Consider the following 22,812-nt stretch of genomic DNA (forward strand, 5'->3'; position numbering starts at 1 on the left):
TGCTGGGCTGATCCAAAGCCAGGAGCTTCTTCCCAGGACTCTCATGTGGATTTAGGGACCCAAGGACTTGAGCCATCCTCCACTGCTTTCACAGGCACATTAGCAGGGAGCAGGATCAGAAGTGGAACAGCTGGGTCTTGAACTGGTGCCCATATGGGATGTTGGTGCTTTAACCCTCTGCGCAGCAGCGCTATGTCCCCGATCATTTCTTAAACCTTCCTATAAGGATTTGTAATTTATTATTCCTAGTTTCAGTATAGTTCATTATAATATGCACTGATAATATATATGTATTTTCATCTTTTTTAAAAAAGATTTCTGTATTTGGCCGGTGCCGCGGCTCACTAGGCTAATCCTCTGCCTTGCGGCTCCAGCACACCGGGTTCTAGTCCCAGTCAGGGCACCGGATTCTGTCCCGGTTGCCCCTCTTCCAGGCCAGCTCTCTGCTGTGGCCAGGGAGTGCAGTGGAGGATGGCCCAAGTGCTTGGGCCCTGCACCCCAAGGGAGACCAGGAGAAGCACCTGGCTCCTGCTATCGGATCAACGCGGTGCGCCAGCCGCAGTGCGCCAACTGCGGCGGCCATTGGAGGGTGAACCAATGGCAAAGGAAGATCTTTCTCTCTGTCTCTCTCTCTGTCCACTCTGCCTGTCCAAAAAAAAAAAAAAAAAAAAAAAGATTTCTGCATTTGAAAGGCAGAGTTACAGAGAGGGAGAAATGGAGAGAGATCTTACAATCACTGGCTCACGGCTGCAACAGCCAGAGCTGGACTGATCTGGAGCCAGGAGCCAGGAGCTTCTTCCAGGCCTCTCAGATGGTTGCAGGGACCCAAGTACTTGGGCCATCTTCTGCTGCTTTCCCAGGTACATTAGCAGGGATTTGAACTGGCACCCAAATGGGATGCTGCCACCGCAGGCAGTGGCTTTTACCCTCTGTGCCACAATACCCTTGTATTTTTATCTTTTAAAATAAAACAGTTCTGGGGCTGGCGCTGTGGCATAGTGGGTAAGGCTGCCACCTCCAGTGCTGGCATCCCATATGGGCACCGGTACGGGTCCCGGCTGTTCCACTTCCTTTCCAGCTATCTGCCATGGCCTGGAAAAGAAGCAGAAGATGGCCCACGTCCTTGGGCCCCTGTACCCGCGTGGGCAACCCGAAAGAAGCTCCTGGCTCCTGGCTCAGATAGGTACAGCTCCAGCCATTGCAGCCAATTGGGGATTGAACCAGCAGATGGAAGATCTCTCTCTCTCTCTCTCTGTGTATCTCTGAATTTCAAATAAATAAATAAATCTTTAAAAAATAAAAATAAAACAGTTCTCTATAACCTGAAAAAGTTATTACGCTTTCTTTGCTGTTACCATTTTGATTGGTGTATGGCTGTACTATCAAAAATGTTGAGTAATGTTATTGTTTACTTGTTGCTTCATTCATCCAACCAGTATCTGAGTGTGGAAAATGGGATGAGTGTTCATGTTTCTGTCCTGAGCAGGGGCCACCATATGTTGTTATTAAGTTTTTGTTAAGGAATCTGGATGTTCTTATGTGAGGTTTTTTTTTTTATTTTTTATTTTTTTTTGGTTGAAAGTTTGAAGAATTTACTACCCTGGATAACTATCAGTAGAATGTTTTGTATTTTAATTCTAAAGTTACTAGAGGATTTTGTGTTGCTATAACAGAATATCATAGACTGGGAAATTTATAAGGAAAAGAAAGTTATTTCTCACAGTTGAAAGAAGTCTAAGATCAAGGGGCTCAATCTGGCAAGAGCCCTAGTGCTCTGTCATCTTGGGGTGGAAGGTAGAAGTGCAAATGAATGTTAGAGAGAGGAAAGAGGCTGAAGTCATGCTTTTATTAGGAAACCCACTCCTGAGATAACTAATCCACTCTTGAAAACACGACATGAATTCACTCATGAGGGCAGTGCCCTCCTGATCTGATTACCTCTTAAAAGATCATGCCTCTCAACATTCTTGCATTGGAGATTAGGTTTCTAATACATCAATGGGGAAAACATTGACACCATAGTTGATGTTTAAAGGCAACAAGGTTTGGGATGGCACTGTGGTCTAGCGGGTAAAGCCTTTGCCTATTGTGCCAGCATATCACATGGGTGCTGGTTCGAGTACAGGCTGTTCCTCTTCCAATCCAGCTCTCTGCTATGGATTGGGAAAGCAGTGGAATATGGCCCAAGTTCTTCAGCCCCTGCACCCACATGGGAAACCTGGAGGAAACTCCTGGCTCCTGCTTTTGGACTGGAGCACCTGCCGTTGCACATGCCATTGCAGCCAATTGGGGAGTGAACCAGTGTATGGAAAACCTCTCTCTCTCTCTCTCTCTCTCTCTGCCTCTGCCTCCTTGTAACTCTTCCTTTCAAATAAATAAATAAATAAATCTTTAAAAAAAATAAAGGCAACAAGGTTAAAAGACTAACAACACAGCAAATGCTTGCTGGTAACTGTTGGTCAGAAAGGTCAGGAAATACTTATTTGTGATATCCCCTGAATTTCAGAAAGGTAAATAAATTGGTACTTTAATATTTATTTTTATTATTTATTTGAAAGATAGAGTTATAGGAGGGGGGATACAGAGAGAGAGAGAGAGAGATATCTTCCATTTATTGGTTCACTCCCCAGATGGCCACAACAGCTGGCGTGGGCCAGGCTGAAGCCAGGAGATCCATCTGGCTCTTCCACATGGGTGCAGGTGCCCAAGCACTTGGGCTATCGTCTGTTGCTGTCTCAGGTGCATGAACAGAGAGCTGGAATGGAAGTGGAGCAGCCAGGACCCAAACTGGCTCCCATTTGTGATACTGGCATTGGTGGCGGCAGCTTAACCCCTTGTGCCACAACACCAGCCCCTGATATATATATATACACACACACACACACACACATTTTAAAGATTTATTTATTGATTCAAAAGGCAGAGTTACAGAGAGGCAGAAGCAGAGAGAGAGGTCTTTCATCCTCTGGTTCACTCGCCAGATGGCCATAATAGCTGGAGCTACGCCGATCTGAAGTCAGGAGCCTCCTCTGGGTCTCCCATGTGGGTACAGGGGCACATGGACTTGGGACATCTTTAACTTCTTCATGAGGCCATAGCATAGAGCTGGATCAGAAGTGGAGCAGCCGGGACTCAAACCAGCGCCGGCACTGCAGGTGGCAGCTTTACCTACTGTGCCACAGCGCCAGCCCTGATATATATTTTTAAAAAGTATTATTTTCACTTTTTACATGGTGGGTTGTAAGAATTTGTCAGTTCCCGGCCGGCGCTGCGGCTCACTTGGCTAATCCTCTGCCTGCAGCGCCAGCACCCTGGGTTCTAGTCCCGGCTGGGGCGCCGGATTCTATCCCGGTTGCTCCTCTTCCAGTCTAGCTCTCTGCTGTAGCCCAGGAAGGCGGTGGAGGATGGCCCAGGTGCTTGGGCCCTGCACTCACATGGGAGACCAGGGGGAAGCACCTGGCTCCTGGCTTTGAATTGGCGCGCCGGCCGTAGCAGCCATTTGGGGAGGCGAACCAATGGAAAAGGAAGACCTTTCTCTCTGTCTCTCTCTCACTGTCTAACTGCCAGTCCAAAAAAAAAAAAAGAAAAGAAAAGAATTTGTCAGTTCCCAGAAAGGAGCTGTCTTATGTACAGTAGACTCTGGGAGACCTTGATTGTTTCAGTCTTAATATCAGGGAAATTTCTCTCTCTCTTTTTTTTTTTTCTTTTTCAAAGTGGACTATTTTACCAGAGAGAACTTTTTAAGTGATTAAGAGCATTTGAGATGTTTAGCATAATTTGAAACTTGGTTTCCAAGCCATTTCAAAAAATACCTTAGAAAATTAATACTTTAGTAATGAAGATAGAAAATGGAGGTGATAATTAATTTGTAGTACTTAGTCCTTAGCTACTGATCTGGTCAAGTTTTGAGTCTTACGGATGCCAGTTGTCTTAGTCTTCTCTGGATGTTAGTTAACTTCTTGGGCCAGCGCCGTGGCTCACTAGGCTAATCCTCTGCCTGTGGAGCCGGCACCTCGGGTTCTAGTCCCGGTTGGGGCGCCGGATCCTATCCCGGTTGCTCCTCTTCCAGTCCAGCTCTCTGCTGAGGCCCAGGAGTGCAGTGGAGGATGGCTCAAAGTCCTTGGGCCCTGCACCCGCGTGGGAGACCAGGAGAAGCACCTGGCTCCTGGCTTCAGATCGGCATGGTGCGCCGGCCACAGCACACTGGCTGGAGCGGCTGTTGGGGGGTGAACCAACGGAAAAGGAAGACCTTTCTCTCACTCTCACTGTCCACTCTGCCTGTAAAAAAGTAAATAAATAAAACAATAAAAATAAATAAAAATTTCTCGAATTGGTAAATGGCTGGTCCACTGTGATTTGCTGTCATCCTGAACAATTTCCAGCTCAGATATGATCATTTTTGTGGAATCTTCCCAAAGCTTTTTTTTTTTTTTTTTTTTTTTTTAAACAGAGTTAGAGACAGAGAGAAAGGTCTTCCTTCCGTTGGTTCACCCTCCAAATGGCCGCTATGGCCGGCATGCTGCGCTGATCTGAAGCCAGGAGCCAGGTGCTTCCTCCTGGTCTCCCATGCAGGTGCAGGGCCCAAGCACTTGGGCCATCCTCCACTGCCTTCCCGGGCCACAGCAGAGAACTGGACTGGAAGAGGGGCAACCGGGATAGAATCCGGCGCCCCAACTGGGACTAGAACCCGGGGTGCTGGCGCCGCAAGCAGAGGACTAGCCTGGTGAGCCGTTGCACTGACCCCCAGAGCTTTTTTTTTAAAAAAGATTTTATTTATTTGAAAGGTAGAGTTATAGGGAAAGAGAGTTCTTCCATTCACTGATTCACTCCCCAGTAGCTGCCATAGCCAGAGCTGTGCCAGTCTTAAACCAGGAGCCAGGAATTTCTTCCAGGTCTTCCATGTGGGTGCAGAGGCTCAAACACTTGGGCCATCTTCTACTGCTTTCCTAGGCCATAGCAGAGAGCTGGATCGGAAGTAGAGCAGCCAGGACTTCAACTGGCACCCATATGGGATGCTGGCACTGCAGCTCTAGTGTGTGTGTGTTTGTGTGTGTATATATATGTGTGTGTGTGTATTTGTATTATTTGAATATTTACATTATTTAAATATATATATATATTTAGATTTTTATTTATTTATTTGAGAGGTAGAGTTACAGACAGAGGGAAAGACACAGAGAGAGGTCTTCCATCCACTGGTTCACTCCTCAAATGGCCACAATGGCCAGAGCTGGACTGATCTGAAACCTGGAGCCAGGAGCTTCTCTGGGTCTCCCACATCAGAGTACTTGGGCCATCTTCTACTGCTTTTCCTGGCCATAGCAGAGAGGTGGATTGGAAGTGGAGCAGCTGGGACTCAAACTGCTGCCCAAATGGGATGCCGGTGCTACAGGCAGAGGCTTAGATCACTACGCCACAGCTCCGGCCCCAGTAGATAAATTCTTAATATGCACTATTAATCAGTGAGGAAATGCATATTTCCTTTCAGCTGCTAAAATATTATTAATGAGGCATATCTGAGAAGCAGTAACACAAGGCAGCTGTCTGAACTCTGGTACCTCATCGTGCTATTGAACAGAGGTACTGAAATACATTATTTCTTTGTACCCTGAAACCCTCTGCAAAGTAGTTACCATCATTGCTACTTTGTGTGTGGGATAACTCAGGTCCAGGGACTTGTGTTCATTATAGCTTCAGTATATGTACAGAACTAGAGAAGTTGCTTTCCCACTGTATTGCTCATTACAATTGATAGGACATTGACTAAGCACCATTGAGTGCTAGCATTGGGGATATAGACATAAAAGGACCCCAGTCGCTGATCTGGGACCTCATTTGCTTTGGTGTCATTTCTCTGCATAGGCAGTTTGTTGTAGCATTGATGCTGCTTTTCTCCTGGGTAATCCTTCTGCCATGCCTGCACCATTCTTGCTTCTGTCCGCAAGTGTTCTTGCCTTGGAGAAAGCAGATCTCATTCTTGATTGTCGTTCTGCAGTGTTTTTGTTTTGTTTTGCTTTTAAGTGAATGAGATCATTGACTCTTTAAAGAATCATTGCTCCCCTTTTTGACTTATGTAGACTTGTGAGGTGGTGTCTGCCTATTTTATTAGTCATGGTTCTTCTTTAGATTAAACTTTACAGGGACAAGGATGCTACTTTGTTCGCATAGTACCAACACTGCTAGTGCATTTGAAATAACTTGAATAAGGATGAGAGTTTCCAAGCAAATATCCTCGGCCTAGAGAATCAGTATAAGGATGAAGTGATGCCGGAATTAATTTTGATCATTGGAAATAAATTCAAACAAAAAAAAAGTTTTTAAGATTTATTTATTTGAAAGATAGAGTTATAGAGAGAAAGGGGGGGGGCAGAAAGAGAAAAAGATCTTCTATCCACTGGTTCACTCTCCAGATGGCCCCAATGACTGGAGCTGGGCTGGCCCCAAGCCAGGAGCCAGGAGCCGCCTCTAGGTCTCCACTTGGGTGCCTGGGCCAAGTACTTGGGCCATCTTCCACTGCTTTCCCATGCACATTAGTAGGGAGCTGGATCAGAAGTGGAGCAACCTGGACTCAAACTGGTACCCATATGGGAGGCCAGCATCACAGGTGGTGACTTTACCTACTGCACCACAACATTTGCCCCCAAACAATTTTTTGTTTAACCAGTTGATGCAGACAGAGAACTAAATAAAATCAAACCATATACAGTCATTTAAAAATTGGCAAGTACTAGCAGTGTATGTCGTCCTGGCTTCATCTGATTACTACACTTACTTGTGTAGTTAAGGGTAAGAGAATTGAAAGTGTTTATAAGTGATGGAATTCATGCGGACAGTTTCCATTCTTCCAAAATGATATTTTGACGTATAAATTATTTTCCTGTGTGCATCATTTGAGGTTTTAATTGAACAAAGTACCTGCTGGAATTCTTGGACACAAGCCTCTAGGAATTCAGATACTGGATCAGTTCTGTTTTGGCTTTTGCTAAATTCTGTAACTTTATAACACTTATTTTTATCTTAAAAACTTATATTCCCACTGAAATGGAATTAGCAAAACAAGACCTGTAGAACTAAGCCCTTTTGAATCTCTCAAACATACCTATAAAATGAAGAAACTCTGGCCGGCGCTACGGCTCAACAGGCTAATCCTCCGCCTTGCGGCGCCGGCACACCGGGTTCTAGTCCCGGTCGGGGCGCCGGATTCTGTCCCGGTTGCCCCTCTTCCAGGCCAGCTCTCTGCTGTGGCCAGGGAGTGCAGTGGAGGATGGCCCAAGTGCTTGGGCCCTGCACCCGCATGGGAGGCCAGGAGAAGCACCTGGCTCCTGCCATCGGATCAGCGTGGTGCGCTGGCTGCAGCGCGCTGGCTGCGGCGGCCATTGGAGGGTGAACCAACGGCAAAAGGAAGACCTTTCTCTCTGTCTCTCTCTCCCACTGTCCACTCTGCCTGTCAAAAAAAAAAAAAAAAAAAAAAAAAGAAGAAGAAGAAGAAGAAACTCCATCTCCCCCTATGTGTATGTCCTTTAAAATTCTGATTCCCCCCTTTTGTGTTTTATAATTGGTGTGTATATTCTGAGCTTTTTCAGAGTCATCCAGTACTCTCTTAATAGTTGGCTTTTCTAGGTCACTTTGAAGGTAGGGTTGTCCATCTTTTTAACTTAAACAGATTTTTTTTTTCTCAAGATTTCTTTATTTATTTCAAAGTCAGAGTTATACAAAGAGAGAAGGAGAGGCAGAGAGAGAGAGGTCCTCCATCCACTGGTTCACTTCCCAGTTGGCCACAATGGCCAGAGCTGTGCTGATCCAAAGCCAGGAACCAGGAGCCTCCTCCAGTTCCTCCCACTTGGGTGCAGGGGCCCAAGGAGTTGGGCCGTCTTCCACTGCTTTCCCAGGCCACAAAAGAAAGCTGGATCAGAAATGGTTCCTCTGGGACTTGAACTGGTGTCCACATGGGATGCTGGCACTGCAGGCCGCAGCCCTACCTGCTATGCTGCAGCGTCAACTCCTAAACAGACATTTCTTAAAACTGTTTCACAAGCTGAGCCTGAGCCTAACAGTTGACTTGGAGTGCCTGGAGTGAACGTTTGTCAGCATCACTGAGTCAGCTTTTCCAGGGACAGAAACTGAAGAGTTAGTTCTGTGATTGGATACTTTTCTTCAGGGCTTTTTTAAAAAATTTTTTTATTTATTTGGACAGCAAAGTTATAGAGAGAAAGGGGGAGAGTTAGAGATAGGGAGCTTCCATCTGCTGGTTCATTCTCCATATGGTCACAATGGCTAGCAGTTGGGCCATGCCAAAGCCAGGACCCTCATTTGGGCCTCCCAGGTGGATACAGGGGCCCAAGAAATTGGGCCATTTTCCATTGCTTTCCCAGGTGCATCAGCAGGGAGCTGGATGGGAAGTAGAGCAGCCGAGACTCAAACCAGCATTCATATCTGATGCTGGCATTGCAGGTGGCAGCTTAACTTGCTACAGCACAACACTGGCCCTATTTAAGATTGATTGTTTGCTTGATTGATTTTTTAAATGTTTATTTTATTTTATTTATTTATTTTTTTACCTTGTTCCGTAACCACCTGGTTAGCTTTTAACACATACACCTCTTTGGGGAATAACCAACAACATGGTTAATGAAGGTGGAGAAGATTTGAAATTTTAATATCACTTTTAAAGCCTTTTTCCTTCCCTTGTGAAGCCTTTTTCCTTCCCTTGCCTAGTTCTCTTCCTTCTCAGTTGCCTGGAAAAAGCATAGAGAACATTGACTTTTCTATAAGATTAGTACATTTAGATTAGAAAATGGAGTTAGGTATGTTTTAATAGTCACATAAATAAACACAAAGGCACACATCAGCCTATCAGATAGACTTCTTCCCAGCAAGGGACGGTGGAAGAAGAAGGTAATAAAATATACTTTTTATTACTCTCTCTGGTAAAAATCTGTTTATAGACTGTTCACACTGAGTCTACATCTTGATTCTAAGCAGTTTCTAGCAATTCTCAATGCAAGATGGCTTAGTTATTTTCAGAATGTATAGGTCTGTGGGTGGGCTGTCTTTCTTGCCTAGTAGGGCCTTTTCTGTGAAGTATAAAACTGTATTTAGAAAATAAAGGAAGAAGTCCCTGATTATCCTACTATAGCAGTGCAACCACTGTAATCATTTTGGTATACTGTTGTGTTGCATTACATGTGTTTGCAGATTTTGTGTATTCACCTGTGCTTGCTCAAACCCTATTCCTCACCCCCTCCCACCCATCCTACACCCTGTTTCCCCTCCCATGGAGTGAGCATGGAGGTGGGGATGGATACGACTTGAGTATGGCTGCAGTTGGTCTGTTTCCAAGTTTGAGTGTGAGCATTCACTGTGCTGGCTGTGATTCTGTTATTTAAAGTGATGTATTTTTCACACATTGTGGCCCTTAAATGCAAGCCAACCTCTTCATCTGGTGTCAACCAAAGGAAAAGTGATCTGTTGCAACGCTGGAGGAAAAACTGGCAATGTTGGACTTACCTATATTGAAATATGGTATGTTGTTCTTCACCTTGGGGTCTTCAACTATGATTGTGATGGTGCATGGCTTTCTTTTTATATGGTGACTTTTGTCTCTAACCTCCAAGTTAGATGTTATTTCACTGTATTTAATTCCAGTCCTTTTTTCTATATACATTTTACATAATTGTATGCAAGGATATGTTCATTGTTAAAACTTTTAAAATAATGCTGTATCAAGTATCTTTCTGTATTGCTAGACAATTTTTATACCCATCATTTGCAATAAGACTTTTTAGTTTTTGTCTTTACAGAAGAATTTTGGGAGCCAGTATAGGCAGTTCTTGAGAGTGAATGCTTTTTAACTTGCATACTAAAGACCACTCACAATGGTTCTGTCATAGATACTTAAAAATAGAAGCATTGTGCTGTAATTTCAGTATTAACTATAGACAAGCAGTTAGCTATGCTCAGGCTTGTGCAACCTTTTTTGTACCTGGACTCTGTAGACTTTGGAATTCAGGTTATTTAAATCAGTCTAGGATCTTATTAAAACATGACAGGCTATATAGAATAATGGTTACCAGCATTAGCTTGAATATGGACTCTGGACCTCTCAGTATTGGTGCTTACTTTAAGGTAATTTTGAATAAATTATCTTTTTTCCCCATTTGTTTCCTTATTGATAAAATGGAGTTAATAATATTTACCTCACAGGTAATCTTGTGAAGATTAAATCCGTCTATGTAAAGTGCTTAAAGCCTCGTACCAACAAATTCTATGTAAATATTATTCTAGTATCATTGTCTGTTTTGGCAATTTCTGAAAATCCTTATGGTATAACCGTGAATCTTGAACACACAGAATGCCTGGGGTTGAGACTGGGTACTTGCCTTTTTTTCTTTTAAATGTTGAGTAGTATAGTTATAACCTAAATATCTGTTCTTGTTTGATAGCTAAAGTTTCAGGTGTAAGAAATTGAGTGTTGGGATTGTGAATCATTATTAAATCTTCAGTACATGGTCAATATCTGCTATTACAGGGCTGAAGTAGAGAGTGCTATTATTTGCTCATAGTGTCTCCTATAGACTATATATTTCCCTTCCCAATAACTTTAATATCAAATTCTATTTGTTCTTTAGCAGAGAGTGAATGTTGTCATGAGCCTTTGTTCTGTTCTCTCTATCCAGAGATTCTGTGTGTTCTTCTGGGCCACAGTGGTTACTTCTTTAAGCATAGAAAGACAACTTAGGGCTTGGCTTTGACAGTTTGTTGTTATTTCCCCATTTTTTAAAATTTTGGCTGCTGTAGAGAGTGTTGCTTTCCACACACCTGAGCATTCCTTTGCTATGTTCTGTAGAGTTAACCAACACGTTCAAGAGTCTGCTTGTTTCATGGTGGTTAGCCCTTTCCAGTTATAGTTTGAGTTTCTACAGTAGATATTTGTTGATAACAAGTATTCTAGTTGCTTCCGCTACTCTGTGATTGCTCAGGATTGTTCACAGCCCTTTACAGAATGCAGAATGTTTTATGTATCAAATGTTCACTGCGTTTGATCAAATGGATCAAATCTACTTAAAAATAATTAAATACCAAAACAATTTCCACTGTCAATGGGATATATACCAATATATATATTGTTTCTCTAAAGTATTTTTATTTCTTCAAAGAGTTACTAATCAGAGGAAACTGATTGTGTGGTAAGTTTAAACAGTTTGGAGGGTTTAGTTTTAATTCATAGTTGTTAAAACTGTGAAATTAGGGTAGAATATCTGTCTCTCAGCCTAAGGTGGTGCCGAGATGTCAAGTAGATTTTTTTGTTTTATTTGTTCTTCCTGGTAATTTCTTCAAACTCAGAGCAAGGACCAATCTGTACCATTGCAACATTTCATACTGTACTTGTAATATTTAACAGATCTAAAATCAAAATGTATTACTATCATAACAAAGCATCCTAAACCATTTATTTCATGTAACAAGGAATCCAACCTATTTCACCAAATTGGGTATTTTTTTTTTTAAGTTTACACTTTCTGTTGCCCTAGTTTTTTGGCTGTTGATACCTTGATGGAATATCAGTTTTCTCTTATTATATATATATTGTGCTCAGATTTGTCATAAATTTTGTGTCTTCCCCTCAGTTTTATTTCTTATCTAAACCAATCACATCTTTTTCTTGCTGTTTCATTTGCGCAGTGTTACTTCTAGAGATGAGCTCTTTATCCTGTGAGGCAGTGGAGGAAGCATGGAAGCCATTTGCGGACCATGGCATTGACAAGTGTGTTCTTGTAGTCAGATGTTATCAGGGAGTTACAGAATGGATTAGTACTAGAGTCAGCAGCCTGTAAATCCCATGACTTCCAGCATCATGGGTCATGAGAGTCTCAGGCCTGTGCTGCATATAACACTTGCTCAAGAGTAAGGTGAAAGGTATTTTCTAGTAATAATAGTATGTGCAGTTCTTGAACAAGTGTTAATTGCTAACGACTGCTGTCTTTCCCTCAGCCTGCCATAGAGCACAATTTTGGACCCAGCTATTTGTATTTATTTTTGTTTTTACATCTTCCTCCTTTCATAAAGATTTTAGCTGGTTTATGACTTGAGTTGAAACAAGGAAAAACAAAAGAGGAGACCTGAAATGGTCTGTCCCATGCCAACAAGAAGCCTCCTGTGGTATCTAAACAGAATAGTTGCCTCAGTCTGTCAGCACTTCTGTCTTTGAAAGTGGTTTCTGCTTGATAAGTGGTGACTATTAGCATAGCCTTGGGATAATTGCTTCTTCTTCTCTCTGGATACATTTTTTTCAGATACTTTCCTGCTGTTGTTGACTTTGTATTTCCAGAAGACTCAGCCTGTGGTTATAATGTTTTGGGTCCCTATATGAGCTTTCTGTGGGGGGTTACCCAATTCTGGGGTACCCTCACTAGATCACCAGTGCTAGAGGGCGAAGGATCTTCTTGGTTAATAGGAAAAGCCATATTGGAATGAATCTCAAAGTCCAGAAACGTCCAGACTTTCCTTCAATACTTTTTTCTGTTTGGGGTAGCAACTTTGCTTAGTATAGGGAGGGAGGGTCTAGTTGGGAGGGCTTGTATCTAAGGGGTTCAGAAACAGGGGATTTAAGTGTGTCTTTTGTGTTTGCAAGGCACTAACACCACTCCCGTCTGTATTTAAATGCTGTCCCCAGGTTACGACTATGGCTATGTCTGCGTGGAATTTTCACTCTTGGAAGATGCCATCGGATGCATGGAGGCCAACCAGGTTGCTTTATACTTCGGTCAAATGATGCTGGAAGGATATATTTGTTATGTATGGGGAGGGAGGGTTTCAAATGGTTTCACTTTGGAAAGACAAGAAATCTATCTTTGGAGCATACCACATTCCATCCAAAGAGCAGTTGTGAGGAGAAAGTTTTTAAAAGGCTGGGAAGGTTTTTGCTAGTAGAGTTAATGGGCACATAATGTTCTTTAAAACCTAGAGCCCATTTGCAGTTGGACTAAATTCCAGACATAGTAGATGGGGGAAAATGGCAGGTCTGGAGTGCTTCTCTCTGGAATGTGACTGAGATATGGGCGTCCTGATGAAAAGTATGATCCTTGATTATGACCCAAGGATCTGCCTGGCACAGAAATTCAGGGTCAATAGTTAATCCCAGATCTAGGATGAAGACCACTGATGTGACTGCTGTGACTTGGTTGGCACTCAGGTCCTGCCTGCATGTGCTACTTTTGAAAGAATGCCATCAGGGCGGAGTGAATTGTTCATGTTTATTGTGTTTGTCTTTGTTCTTTGCCAGTTGGAGTTGTGTCCTTGGCTGCATATGGTCTGAGTTAGCAAATTTGAACCTGTCTTTATGTTTGAACCATCTTGAGTTACTCAGCTTGCCACCTAGAATTGTCATCTTTGTCTTTAATTGGCCTTGTAGTTTTGGAGGAATTTCTGAATGGATAGAATCCTTCTTACCATGGTATTTCTTTAGGAGAAGTAGTTTGCTTTGTGGTATGTCAGTTCTTCCATCTGTAAAGTGGGAAAAGGAAGTTAAGGGATATACTTTGTTTTTTGTGTATCCACTGCCTATGTTTACATAGTGTGACTGCAGTGAGCTTAAAACTTCAAAAAGAAGGTTCTTCCAGAGAAGAGTAGTTGTTATGGAAGAACTCTTCCTTTCTGTAACCTAATGCCTTTTTGTCAGCTTTGGTCCAGGCAGTATGGCTCATTATACTTTCCCCTTCTTTGGACGCATCCTCTCCCCTTGTGGCTGTGGAGATGATGTGCTTTAAAAGCAGGCATTAATTAGAGAAGATTTCTGGTGTGTCCTTATCTTTTGTTAGTAGTTTAAGGACTGCTAGATCTTCAGAGAATGATTTGATTAGGACCACGTCATCTTGATTTGACAGTTTTCTAATTATTGATTATTCATCACTGAATCAGTCATTTAACAAATGTTAATTATGTATCAGAAACAAAATTGTCAGTTTTGGAGAGAAGAATGAAGATTCCAATCTGCTTGTGGTTGATTCTGTTCTAATAATTTGTCCAAATTTGAGAACACTAATCCAATTAATAACCTACTTTTTTCTTACCAGTGAATAGTCAATTAGTCCTTTGCCACTATACTAAGTATTGCAAATGGTGAAACTATAAATGGGAGGATCATGGCACATATCATCTTTTTTATGCTTTTATTTCCCTGACCGTGTGTTTCTCCTAGAGTGATACTGCTCTTTATCAGATTTAGTTAATCTTTTTTTTTTTTTTTAAGATCTATTTATTTATTTGAAAGTTAGAGTTACATAGTGAGTGAGAGGAGAGGCAGAGAGAGAGGTCTTCCATCTGCTGGTTCACTTCCCAATTGGCCACAATGACTGGAGCTGCACCTATATGAAGCTCCTCCATATGGGATGCTAGCGCTTCAGGCCAGGGTGTTAATCCGCTGTGCCCAGCCCCATTAGTCTTTGATCTTAAAAATATCTGTATTTCACTTAACATCCCCTTCTCTACAACAAAAAAATCCTGTCAAAAATACCCAGCCCACTGAAGAGTAATGTCCACTAGTAGTAGAACCAGGGCAGTTTTCCTTAAAAAACAAGGCTTATCCTTAGGCAGATTTTCTGTTGGAACCACATCTGGAGAAAAGCATATTTACGCAAAGAGCTTTGAAAGAAGGTGACTTATAGATAGATGTCTTTCCCCCAGCCATCTCTAGCCATTCTATGAACACTCCTAGGGCTTCCATATCTCTGATGAATGACTCCTGTCCAGTGAATGGGACACTTGGAGCAAAGCAGGAGCAGGACCAGTTTTCTTCAGGTGTGGAAAACACTGTTTCAATAGATAACCATCTTTATGCATAGTGGTGCTGTATTTAGAAGTACGATTAAGAACTAGTTCCTTCCTTCTAGGACCTTATAATCTCATACTAAGAAAGGAGACAGATTATATGGTACTCGTGGGTCACATGAGTTGTTCTGTCAAACTCCAAATTTTTGTCTAATCTTATTTTCAGTATTCACTGGAATTATTCTTTTTTTGTTTGTTTGTTTAAAGATTTATTTGTTTATTTGAAGGGCAGTGTGACAGGGAAAAACAGAAAAAGATTTTTCGTCTGCTGGGCTACGCCAAAGCCAGGAGCCTGGAACTCCAACTGGGTCTCCCACAGGGGTGGCAGGAGCCCAAGCATTTGGGCCATCTTCAACTGCTTTCCCAGGCACATTTACAGGGAGCTGAATGGAAGTGGAACATCTGAGACTAGAACTAGAGCTCATATAGGATGCCAGCATTGCAGGTGGTAGCTTAACTTATTATGTTAGATTTTTATTCTTCCCCCTGGTCGTGGGATAGACTACTGGCATTGCCACAAAACTGAATCCTGATTAACTGAACTATACAAACTTCTAGTCAAATAAATATTATTTTAATAACATTTTCCTGACTCAGTCTGTGTGCAAATAATTTGGAAGGACTTTTCTTTTTTCTTTAAATTAAAGATCCAAACAGTTTCAAAATCCTTTTATGCATAAGATCCTTGTAATCCCCTCATTCTATCAGTCAGACATTTATCTAAATATCCTAGCTGGTGAGTAATGATCCTGTTTGGGGCATTAAAGGGAGAACTCATTTTATCCATTTTTTAAAGGTTCATTTTTTTGTTTGAAAGACAGATAAATAAAGAAAAATAGAAATCTTCCACCCGCTGGTTCATTCCCCAAATAACTGCAATGGCAGGGGCTGGCCCAGACCAAAACCAGGGGCCAGGAACTCTATCCAGGTCCCCCATACAGGTGGCACGGGTCCAAGTACTTGGGCCATTTTCCATTGCTTGCCTAGGTGCTTTAGCAGGAGCTTGATAAGAAGTGGAGGAGGGGCCGGTGCTGTGGTTCAGTGGGTTAACGCCCTGGCCTGAAGCACCGGCGTCCAAGTGGGATGTTCAAGTCCCAGCTGCTCCACTTCCTATCCAGCTCTCTGCTATGGCCTGGGAAAGCAGTAGAAGATGGCCCAAGGCCTTGGGCTCCTGCACCCGCATAGGAGATATGGAAGAAGTTCCCAGCTCCTGGCTTTGGATCGGCACAGCTCCAGCCGTTGAGGCCAGTTGGGGAGTGAACCATTGGACGGGAGACCTCTCTCTCTCTCTGCCTCTCCTCTCTCTGTGTAACTGTGACTTTCAAATAAATAAATAAATCTTTAAAAAAAAAAAAAAAAAAACAACATGGAGGAGCCAGGACATGAATTAATGCTCATATGGGATGGCAATATTTCAGATGGCAGCCTAACCCGCTGTGGCATGGTGCTGAAGGAAAGGTTTTTAAGAATGGATTGCCAGCTGGCGCCGCAGCTCAATAGGCTAATCCTCCGCCTGCGGCGCCGGCATCCCAGGTTCTAGTCCCGCTTGCTCCTCTTCCAGTCCAGCTCTCTGCTGTGGCCCAGGAGAGCAGTGGAGGATGGCTTAAGTCCTTGGGCCCTGCACCCCATGGGAGACCAGGATAAGCACCTGGCTCCTGGCTTCGGATCAGCGCAGTGCGCCGGCTACAGCGCACGGGCCGCAGTGGCCATTGGGGGCTGAACCAACAGCAAAGGAAGACCTTTCTCTCTGTCTCTCTCTCTGTCCACTCTGCCTGTTAAAAAAAAAAAAAAAAAAAAAAAAGAATGGATTGCCAGGGAAGTTTTTGTTCTTTGATAGTACAATGTACAGAAGAATGCAGATCCTGGTCAGATTGCTTCCTGACTGGATTACTCCAAGTTTCTTAAACTCTTTCAGCCTCTATTCCCTTTGCTCCCAGTGTCTCATGGATCCCTAGTGTGAATATAAATATGATCATTCAATCATGAGTGTCTCCTGTGTCCCAGGTACCTTTCTCAATACTGAGGATGCTGTGATGAACAAGGTAGACTATGAAACTGTATTTTAATAGAGGAAAACAAAGCATAAGCAAGCAGAAAATTTAAAAATATACAATGTCTCATAGTGCTGAATGCTATAAAGAAAATGAAGCAGAGTTTTGAGAGACTGTATGATTGGGATGATTTTAGATGGAATGACCAGAGGATCTTCTTGAATACTGCGTTTGAGTGATGAAATTTTTTTTTTTAAATATTTATTTGTTTGAGAGGCAGAATTAGAGAGATAAGGAGAAACAGAGAGGTCTTCCATCCACTGGTTCACTCCCCAAATGACTGCAACAGCCAGAGCTGAGGCAATCCAAAGTCAGGAGCCAGGAGCTTCTTCCAGTCCTCCCATGTGGGTACAGGGGCCAAACAGTTGGACCATCTTCCACTGCTTTCCCAGACCACAGCAGAGAGCTAGATTGGAAGTGGAGCAGCCGGGACACAGACCCACATGGGATTCCGACACTACAGGTGGAGGCTTAGCCTGCTGTGCCCCAGTGCTGGCCCCTGTTGAGTGGTGAATTTTGGTGAACAAATTATGAAATACTCAGCATAGCACCTTGAATTTGGTAAGCATATGAAATTAGATGTTTGGGTCCTTCTTTCCCTCATTTTCCATGTCTAGTAATATCCAATCAATTCTATGAAATTTATTTTTATATCTAAATTATATTTAAACTAATTATTTAAGCCTCAAGTGTGTGTCTGTTTGAGGAGGTTTCTGTGAAATGCTTTGAGTTTTTTGTAACTCTGCCGTCCTGACTCTTCATCTGAAATATCTTCGATTTATCATTGACTTCTTGTGGATCTAGGGGATGAAAATAAAAAGTATCAGCTTGTTGTGTCAACTATTGTGGATTATATGTGCCCTAGCAAAGTTGTTTAGGATGATAACCAAGGCCTCTGTGTCTTTTTCCTTATACCTGTGTGAAGGCATCAAACAGTATTCTGTGCAGCACTGCTGAGTATTGTGGCCAGGGAGATTGTCAGATTAGCCAGTACCTGTCTGGGGAAGTAATTTCCAGCAGATATGCAGGCTAGAGTCTGTTAGCATATAACCTTTACCATCTCTGTCCTGGGGAAAGGGCAGGTGATAAACCTGGTAAGGCTGGGCCTTTCATTGTATCCCTACTGGGAAGTGTCATTTCCTGACTTTCATTGTTGTTTGAGTCCTTGGGGATTGAAAGGGAATATCATTTCTGTTGTGTGTGCCATTACACTGGAACTTGGGGAGGAAACTAACAAGCAGTGTGTTAAGAGTATTGATACATTTTAGTGGGTAGACAATTGTGAGCTTTAATGTCCTCATACTGTTGACATTTGCTCTGCAGGAATTAGCATTTTTTTAAGGTTTATTTTTTATTTGAAAGGCAGAGTGACAGAGAGAGACAGAGAAAGCAAGCAAGGAAAAGCTCTTCCATCCAGTGATTCACTCCCCAGATGGTTACAACGTCCTGGACTGGACTGGGCCAAAAACAGGAGCCTGGAACTCCGTTCTGGTCTCGCACATGGTTGGCAGGGACTCAAAAAATTGGGCTGTCTGCTACTGCTTTCCCAGGTGCATTAGCAGGGAGCTGGGTTAGAAATGGAGCAGTCAGAGTTCAAACTTGCACTCCAGTATGGGATGCCATCAGCATAGGCAGCTACTTAACCCACTGTGCCTCAATACCAGCCCCCAGCATCTTTTATCAAATTTGCTGCTGCAATTCTTGTTGCCTGTTTCTGTTTGGTCAAGTATTTACTGAAGTGTCCTTACAGAAGGTAGCTCTGGGAGAATGCTTTTCCCTGGAACTTTTACTCAACTTTCTGTGTATAGAATCAACCCGATGTTCTAAAGTATAAGAAAAAAGATGCTGTTATTAGGTTATGTGAAAATTCCTTCAGACACTAGCTGTTTCTGTTTTGGGGAATGAAAACTGTGGAATACATGAAGTTTGATTAAAACATGTTTATTGTGTCAGCAAAGTTAAGCGAGTTATTATTATTGAAGTTAGTGGGATGACCAGGATGTTTGTGAAAGTTTGTAAAGGAAGCCAGATCTTTTATATATATATAAATTTTTTTTTAATTTTAATTTTGACAGGCAGAGTTGGCAGTGAGAGAGAGAGACAGAGAAAGGTCTTCCTTTTGCTGTTGGTTCACCCTCCAATGGCCGCCGCTGCCCGTGCGCTGCAGTTGGCACACCACGCTGATCCGAAGGCAGGAACCAGGTGCTTATCCTGGTCTCCCATGGGGTGCAGGTCCCAAGGACCTGGACCATCCTCCACTGCACTCCCGGGCCACAACAGAGAGCTGGCCTGGAAGAGGGGCAACTGGGACAGAATCGGGCGCCCCGACCGGGACTAGAACCTGGTGTGCCGGCGCTGCTAGGCGGAGGATTAGCCTGTTGAGCCACGGCGCCGGCCAGGAAGCCAGATCTTAAAATGTGATCTGTCCTTGAGATTAAAATTAGATCAGTAGGAGAAAAAAGCTTGTGTTCCTGGGCATGTGAAGACTGTTTGTAAGAAAACATTGGTGGAGACTCAGTCTGTTGGAAACTTAGGCTGTTGAATACTGAAACCCTTCCATACTTAGAGTGTGTGCATTTTCAAATAACAAAGATTGTTTTTCTGGGGCCAGCGTTTTGGTGTAATGGGTAAAGCTGCTACCTATATGGGTACCAGTTTGGGTCTTGGCTGCTGCACTTCTGATCCAGCTCCCTGCTAATGGCCTGGGAAAAGCAATGGAAGGTGACAAAAGTGTTTGGATCCCTGCAACCCTTGTGGAAGACCTGGAAGAAGCTCCTAGATCCTGGCTTGGGCCTGGCTTGGGCCTGGCTGTGGCAGCCATCTGGGGAGTGAACCAGCGATGGAAGGTCTCTCTCTGCCTCTCCCTCCCTCTCTCTAACTCTTTCAAATAAAATAAAAGAAACCTTTAATTAAAAAAAATTTTTTTTTCTCAAGAGAGTTGTGATATCCAAGAGAATTGAAGTGAGTTTTTAAATGGTAATTTGATTAGACAATTTGGTTACTGTTCAGTGATTGAAATTTGTGTGCAAGGCAGTAGTAGTACTAGTAGTTAAACACACAGATTGTGGAAACACCACCTAGGTTTGCACTCCAGCTCTGTCATCTCCTACTCTGTAACTTGGAGATGTGGCATAACTCCTCTGTGTTTCAGTGACCTTCCTTCCTTAAAGGGATTAGCTGAGATCATGCAGATAAGGTCCAAAGGCAAGCAGGGAATGTTGAATGCATGTTTTCTGTTATCACAACTTCCCATCCGATTAGAACAAGAAAGTCTTAAGTTACAGCAGCTCTGATGTGGCTTCACAGAGTATGTAGCTGAAAGAAGATTTGGTGGCAGTGCCCAGGAGGACTTTTTATCTTAGTAGTCTTTCTCCTTTAGCCTATTGATTGGGATTGATTATCAGAGGACTGCTTCCAGGCCTCCACAGGAGTTTCTGTTGCTTTAAATCCTGTTAACAGAGCAGGAGGCAGAAGTAGTATTTGGAGTATATTTGAACAGTGCTGGAAAAATACCCTGTGGCTTTAAAACTCTAACTCTGAAAACCAACCCCTGGTTTTGTCACATCTCTAATTATAATTACTCTAAGAGATGCTTGGTGCAGTTGCTGGCACCTGTGTAGTAAAGGGTGATTCTGTAACAATGGGATCTGCTTGGTTGTACCAAATCCTGTTTTATGTAGGCTCTTCATCCACTTCTTAGGGTTCAGAGATGCTTGAAAATTGTCAGTGCTGTTTTGGGTGGCAGTTGGGTTTTTTATTATTTATTTTGGAAAAAGACAAAGAGCTGTTACCTACTGGTTCCCTTCCCAAATGCTTGCTGGGTGTGTTGGAACTGAGATCTGGGAACTCATTCCAGGTCTTCAGTCCAACCAGTTGAGCTGTGAATGCTGCCTCCTAGGGTCTACTTTGACAAGCAGCTAGAATTAGTAGCTGGAGCCAGGCTTTGAATGCAGGAACCCTGACAGGGAATGTGGGGATCTTTTTGCCCCTTCTTAAATTGTTATTTATTTATTTCAAAGACAGAGGTCTTCTGTCTACTGATTCACTCCTCAGATACACACAACAGCCAGGGCTAGGCCAGGCTAAAAAACCCTGAGCCCCAAACTCAATCTGACTCTACCACATGGGTAACAGTTGAGCCATTATCTGCTATCTGCCATGGTGGCATTAGCAGGAAACTGGATCAGAGGCAGAGGATCCAGGGCATGATTGGACACTCTGATCAGGATGTGGGCATTCCAAGTGGCATCTTAACCACTGCATCCAATGCCCAGAGTAAAACACGGACATCTTACCTGCTAGGGTATATACGCACACCTGGCAGCAGGATCTTTGACAGCTGGTTCACTTGCTACTTTTACCCAGTGCCTCTCTAATGAAATTGGGATATCTGAATGGAAAGTAAGAGAAGCAGGACTTGCAGTGGAGGGCAGAAGGGGACAAGGAGTCATTGCTAATGAAATGGCAAGGTTTCTTTTTAGGATGGTGATAATGTTCTAGAATTAGATAGTGGTAATGGTTGATGAACCTTGTGAATATACTAAAAATCATTGATTATAATAAAGTGAATTCTATGGTATGAGAATTATCATAGCTCTTTAAAAAAGATTTTAAATTTAGAATGCAGATTCCACATCAATGGAAATTAGTCCTGGTCAAAATACAATACAGATCCATTTACCATCTCCACTCCTTTAAAAAAAATAACTTTTTTTTTTTTTATCAATTTGCCAGAAAGAGACTTAAGAAACTTTAATCTTAACAAGTATGAAGAATTTATTTACAAATGGTTTTTACTTAGCACAGAAGAACATTTAAGCTAAAAATCTTACCTGGTCATGTTGCTGTATAAGGGTGTGTAGGCTTTTCTGCTCTGATTGGACAGACCTATTCCAAAATATATTGAAAATGAAAATGCTATTAGGAAATGCTTGGACCAATTTTTAGTGAATATACTTCTGTAATTGGATGGTTTGTATGTGCCAGCATGGATATTTCCTTGTATCCTGGAATTGCTGACCAAAGCTCAAAGCCTGGGAGAAAAGAAGGCTCAGAAAGTGGCCTGCCTGTACATCCTTTTTTTTTTTTTTAAAGATTTTATTTATTTATTTAGGAGGTAGAGTTACAGACAGTGAGAGGGAGAGACAGAGAGAAAGGTCTTCCATCTGCTGGGCCAATCTAAAGCCAGAAGGTTCTTCCAGGTCTCCCACATGGGTGCAGGGGCCCAAGGACTTGGGCCATCTTCTACTGCTTTCCCAGGCCACAGCAGAGACCTGGATTGGAAGTGCAGTGGCTGGGCCTTGAACTGCCCACATGGGATGCCAGTGCTTCAGGTCAGGGCGTTAACGCACTGCACCACAGCGCCGGCCCCCCGTACATGTTTCTTGAGACCTCTTTCCAGCATCGTTGATACTGTGGATGTCATCTTTAACATTTATATAGATTGAATATATAAGGAGAGTGATGGAATCTTTTCTTGAAAGGGAAAAGGAACTTTATTATCAAAATTCACCCATTTTAACTGTACAATCCAATATTTTTAAGTGTGCAATTCAACAATTTTGGTAAATTTACTAAGATGTGTTTCTGTCATCATAATCCAGTTTTAAAATGTTTGTTTATTTATTTGAAATGCAAAACAAGAAAGAAAGAGAGTGAGAGGTATTCCATACTCAGGTTCATTCCCCAAATACCTGCAATAGCCGTGACTGGGGCAGACTGAAGCCAGGAGACTGGGACTCCATCCAGGTCTCCCACATCGGTAAGAGGGACTCAAGTACTTCAGCCATTGCCTGCTGCCTCCTGAGTTACACATCAAAAGGAAGCTGGCTTGGGAGCAGAGTAGCCAAGTAGCCAGGACTCAAAACAGGCATCTGATACAGGATGAGGTTTCTCAAGCAGCAGCTTAACATGCTTTATAACACCCACCCTGTAA

General features: G+C 42.8%; 1 protein-coding gene across 5 annotated transcripts in view; it reads left to right on the forward strand.

The window, feature by feature from the left end:
• RBM6 (RNA binding motif protein 6) overlaps nucleotides 1-22,812 on the forward strand; it is a 119,720-nt gene that overhangs the window by 36,706 nt on the left and 60,202 nt on the right. For 4 of the 5 annotated variants that reach the window (XM_062200914.1, XM_062200916.1, XM_062200917.1 and 1 more), the window contains exon 6: nucleotides 12,674-12,747. The exons of the other annotated variant lie outside the window; for it this stretch is intronic. In XM_062200914.1, coding sequence (XP_062056898.1) covers nucleotides 12,674-12,747 — 74 coding nt within the window. The remainder of the gene's footprint in view (nucleotides 1-12,673; nucleotides 12,748-22,812) is intronic. 5 annotated transcript variants of the gene reach the window in all.

This window comes from Lepus europaeus, chromosome 9 (assembly GCF_033115175.1).
Source record: "Lepus europaeus isolate LE1 chromosome 9, mLepTim1.pri, whole genome shotgun sequence".
Taxonomy (NCBI): Eukaryota; Metazoa; Chordata; class Mammalia; order Lagomorpha; family Leporidae; genus Lepus; species Lepus europaeus.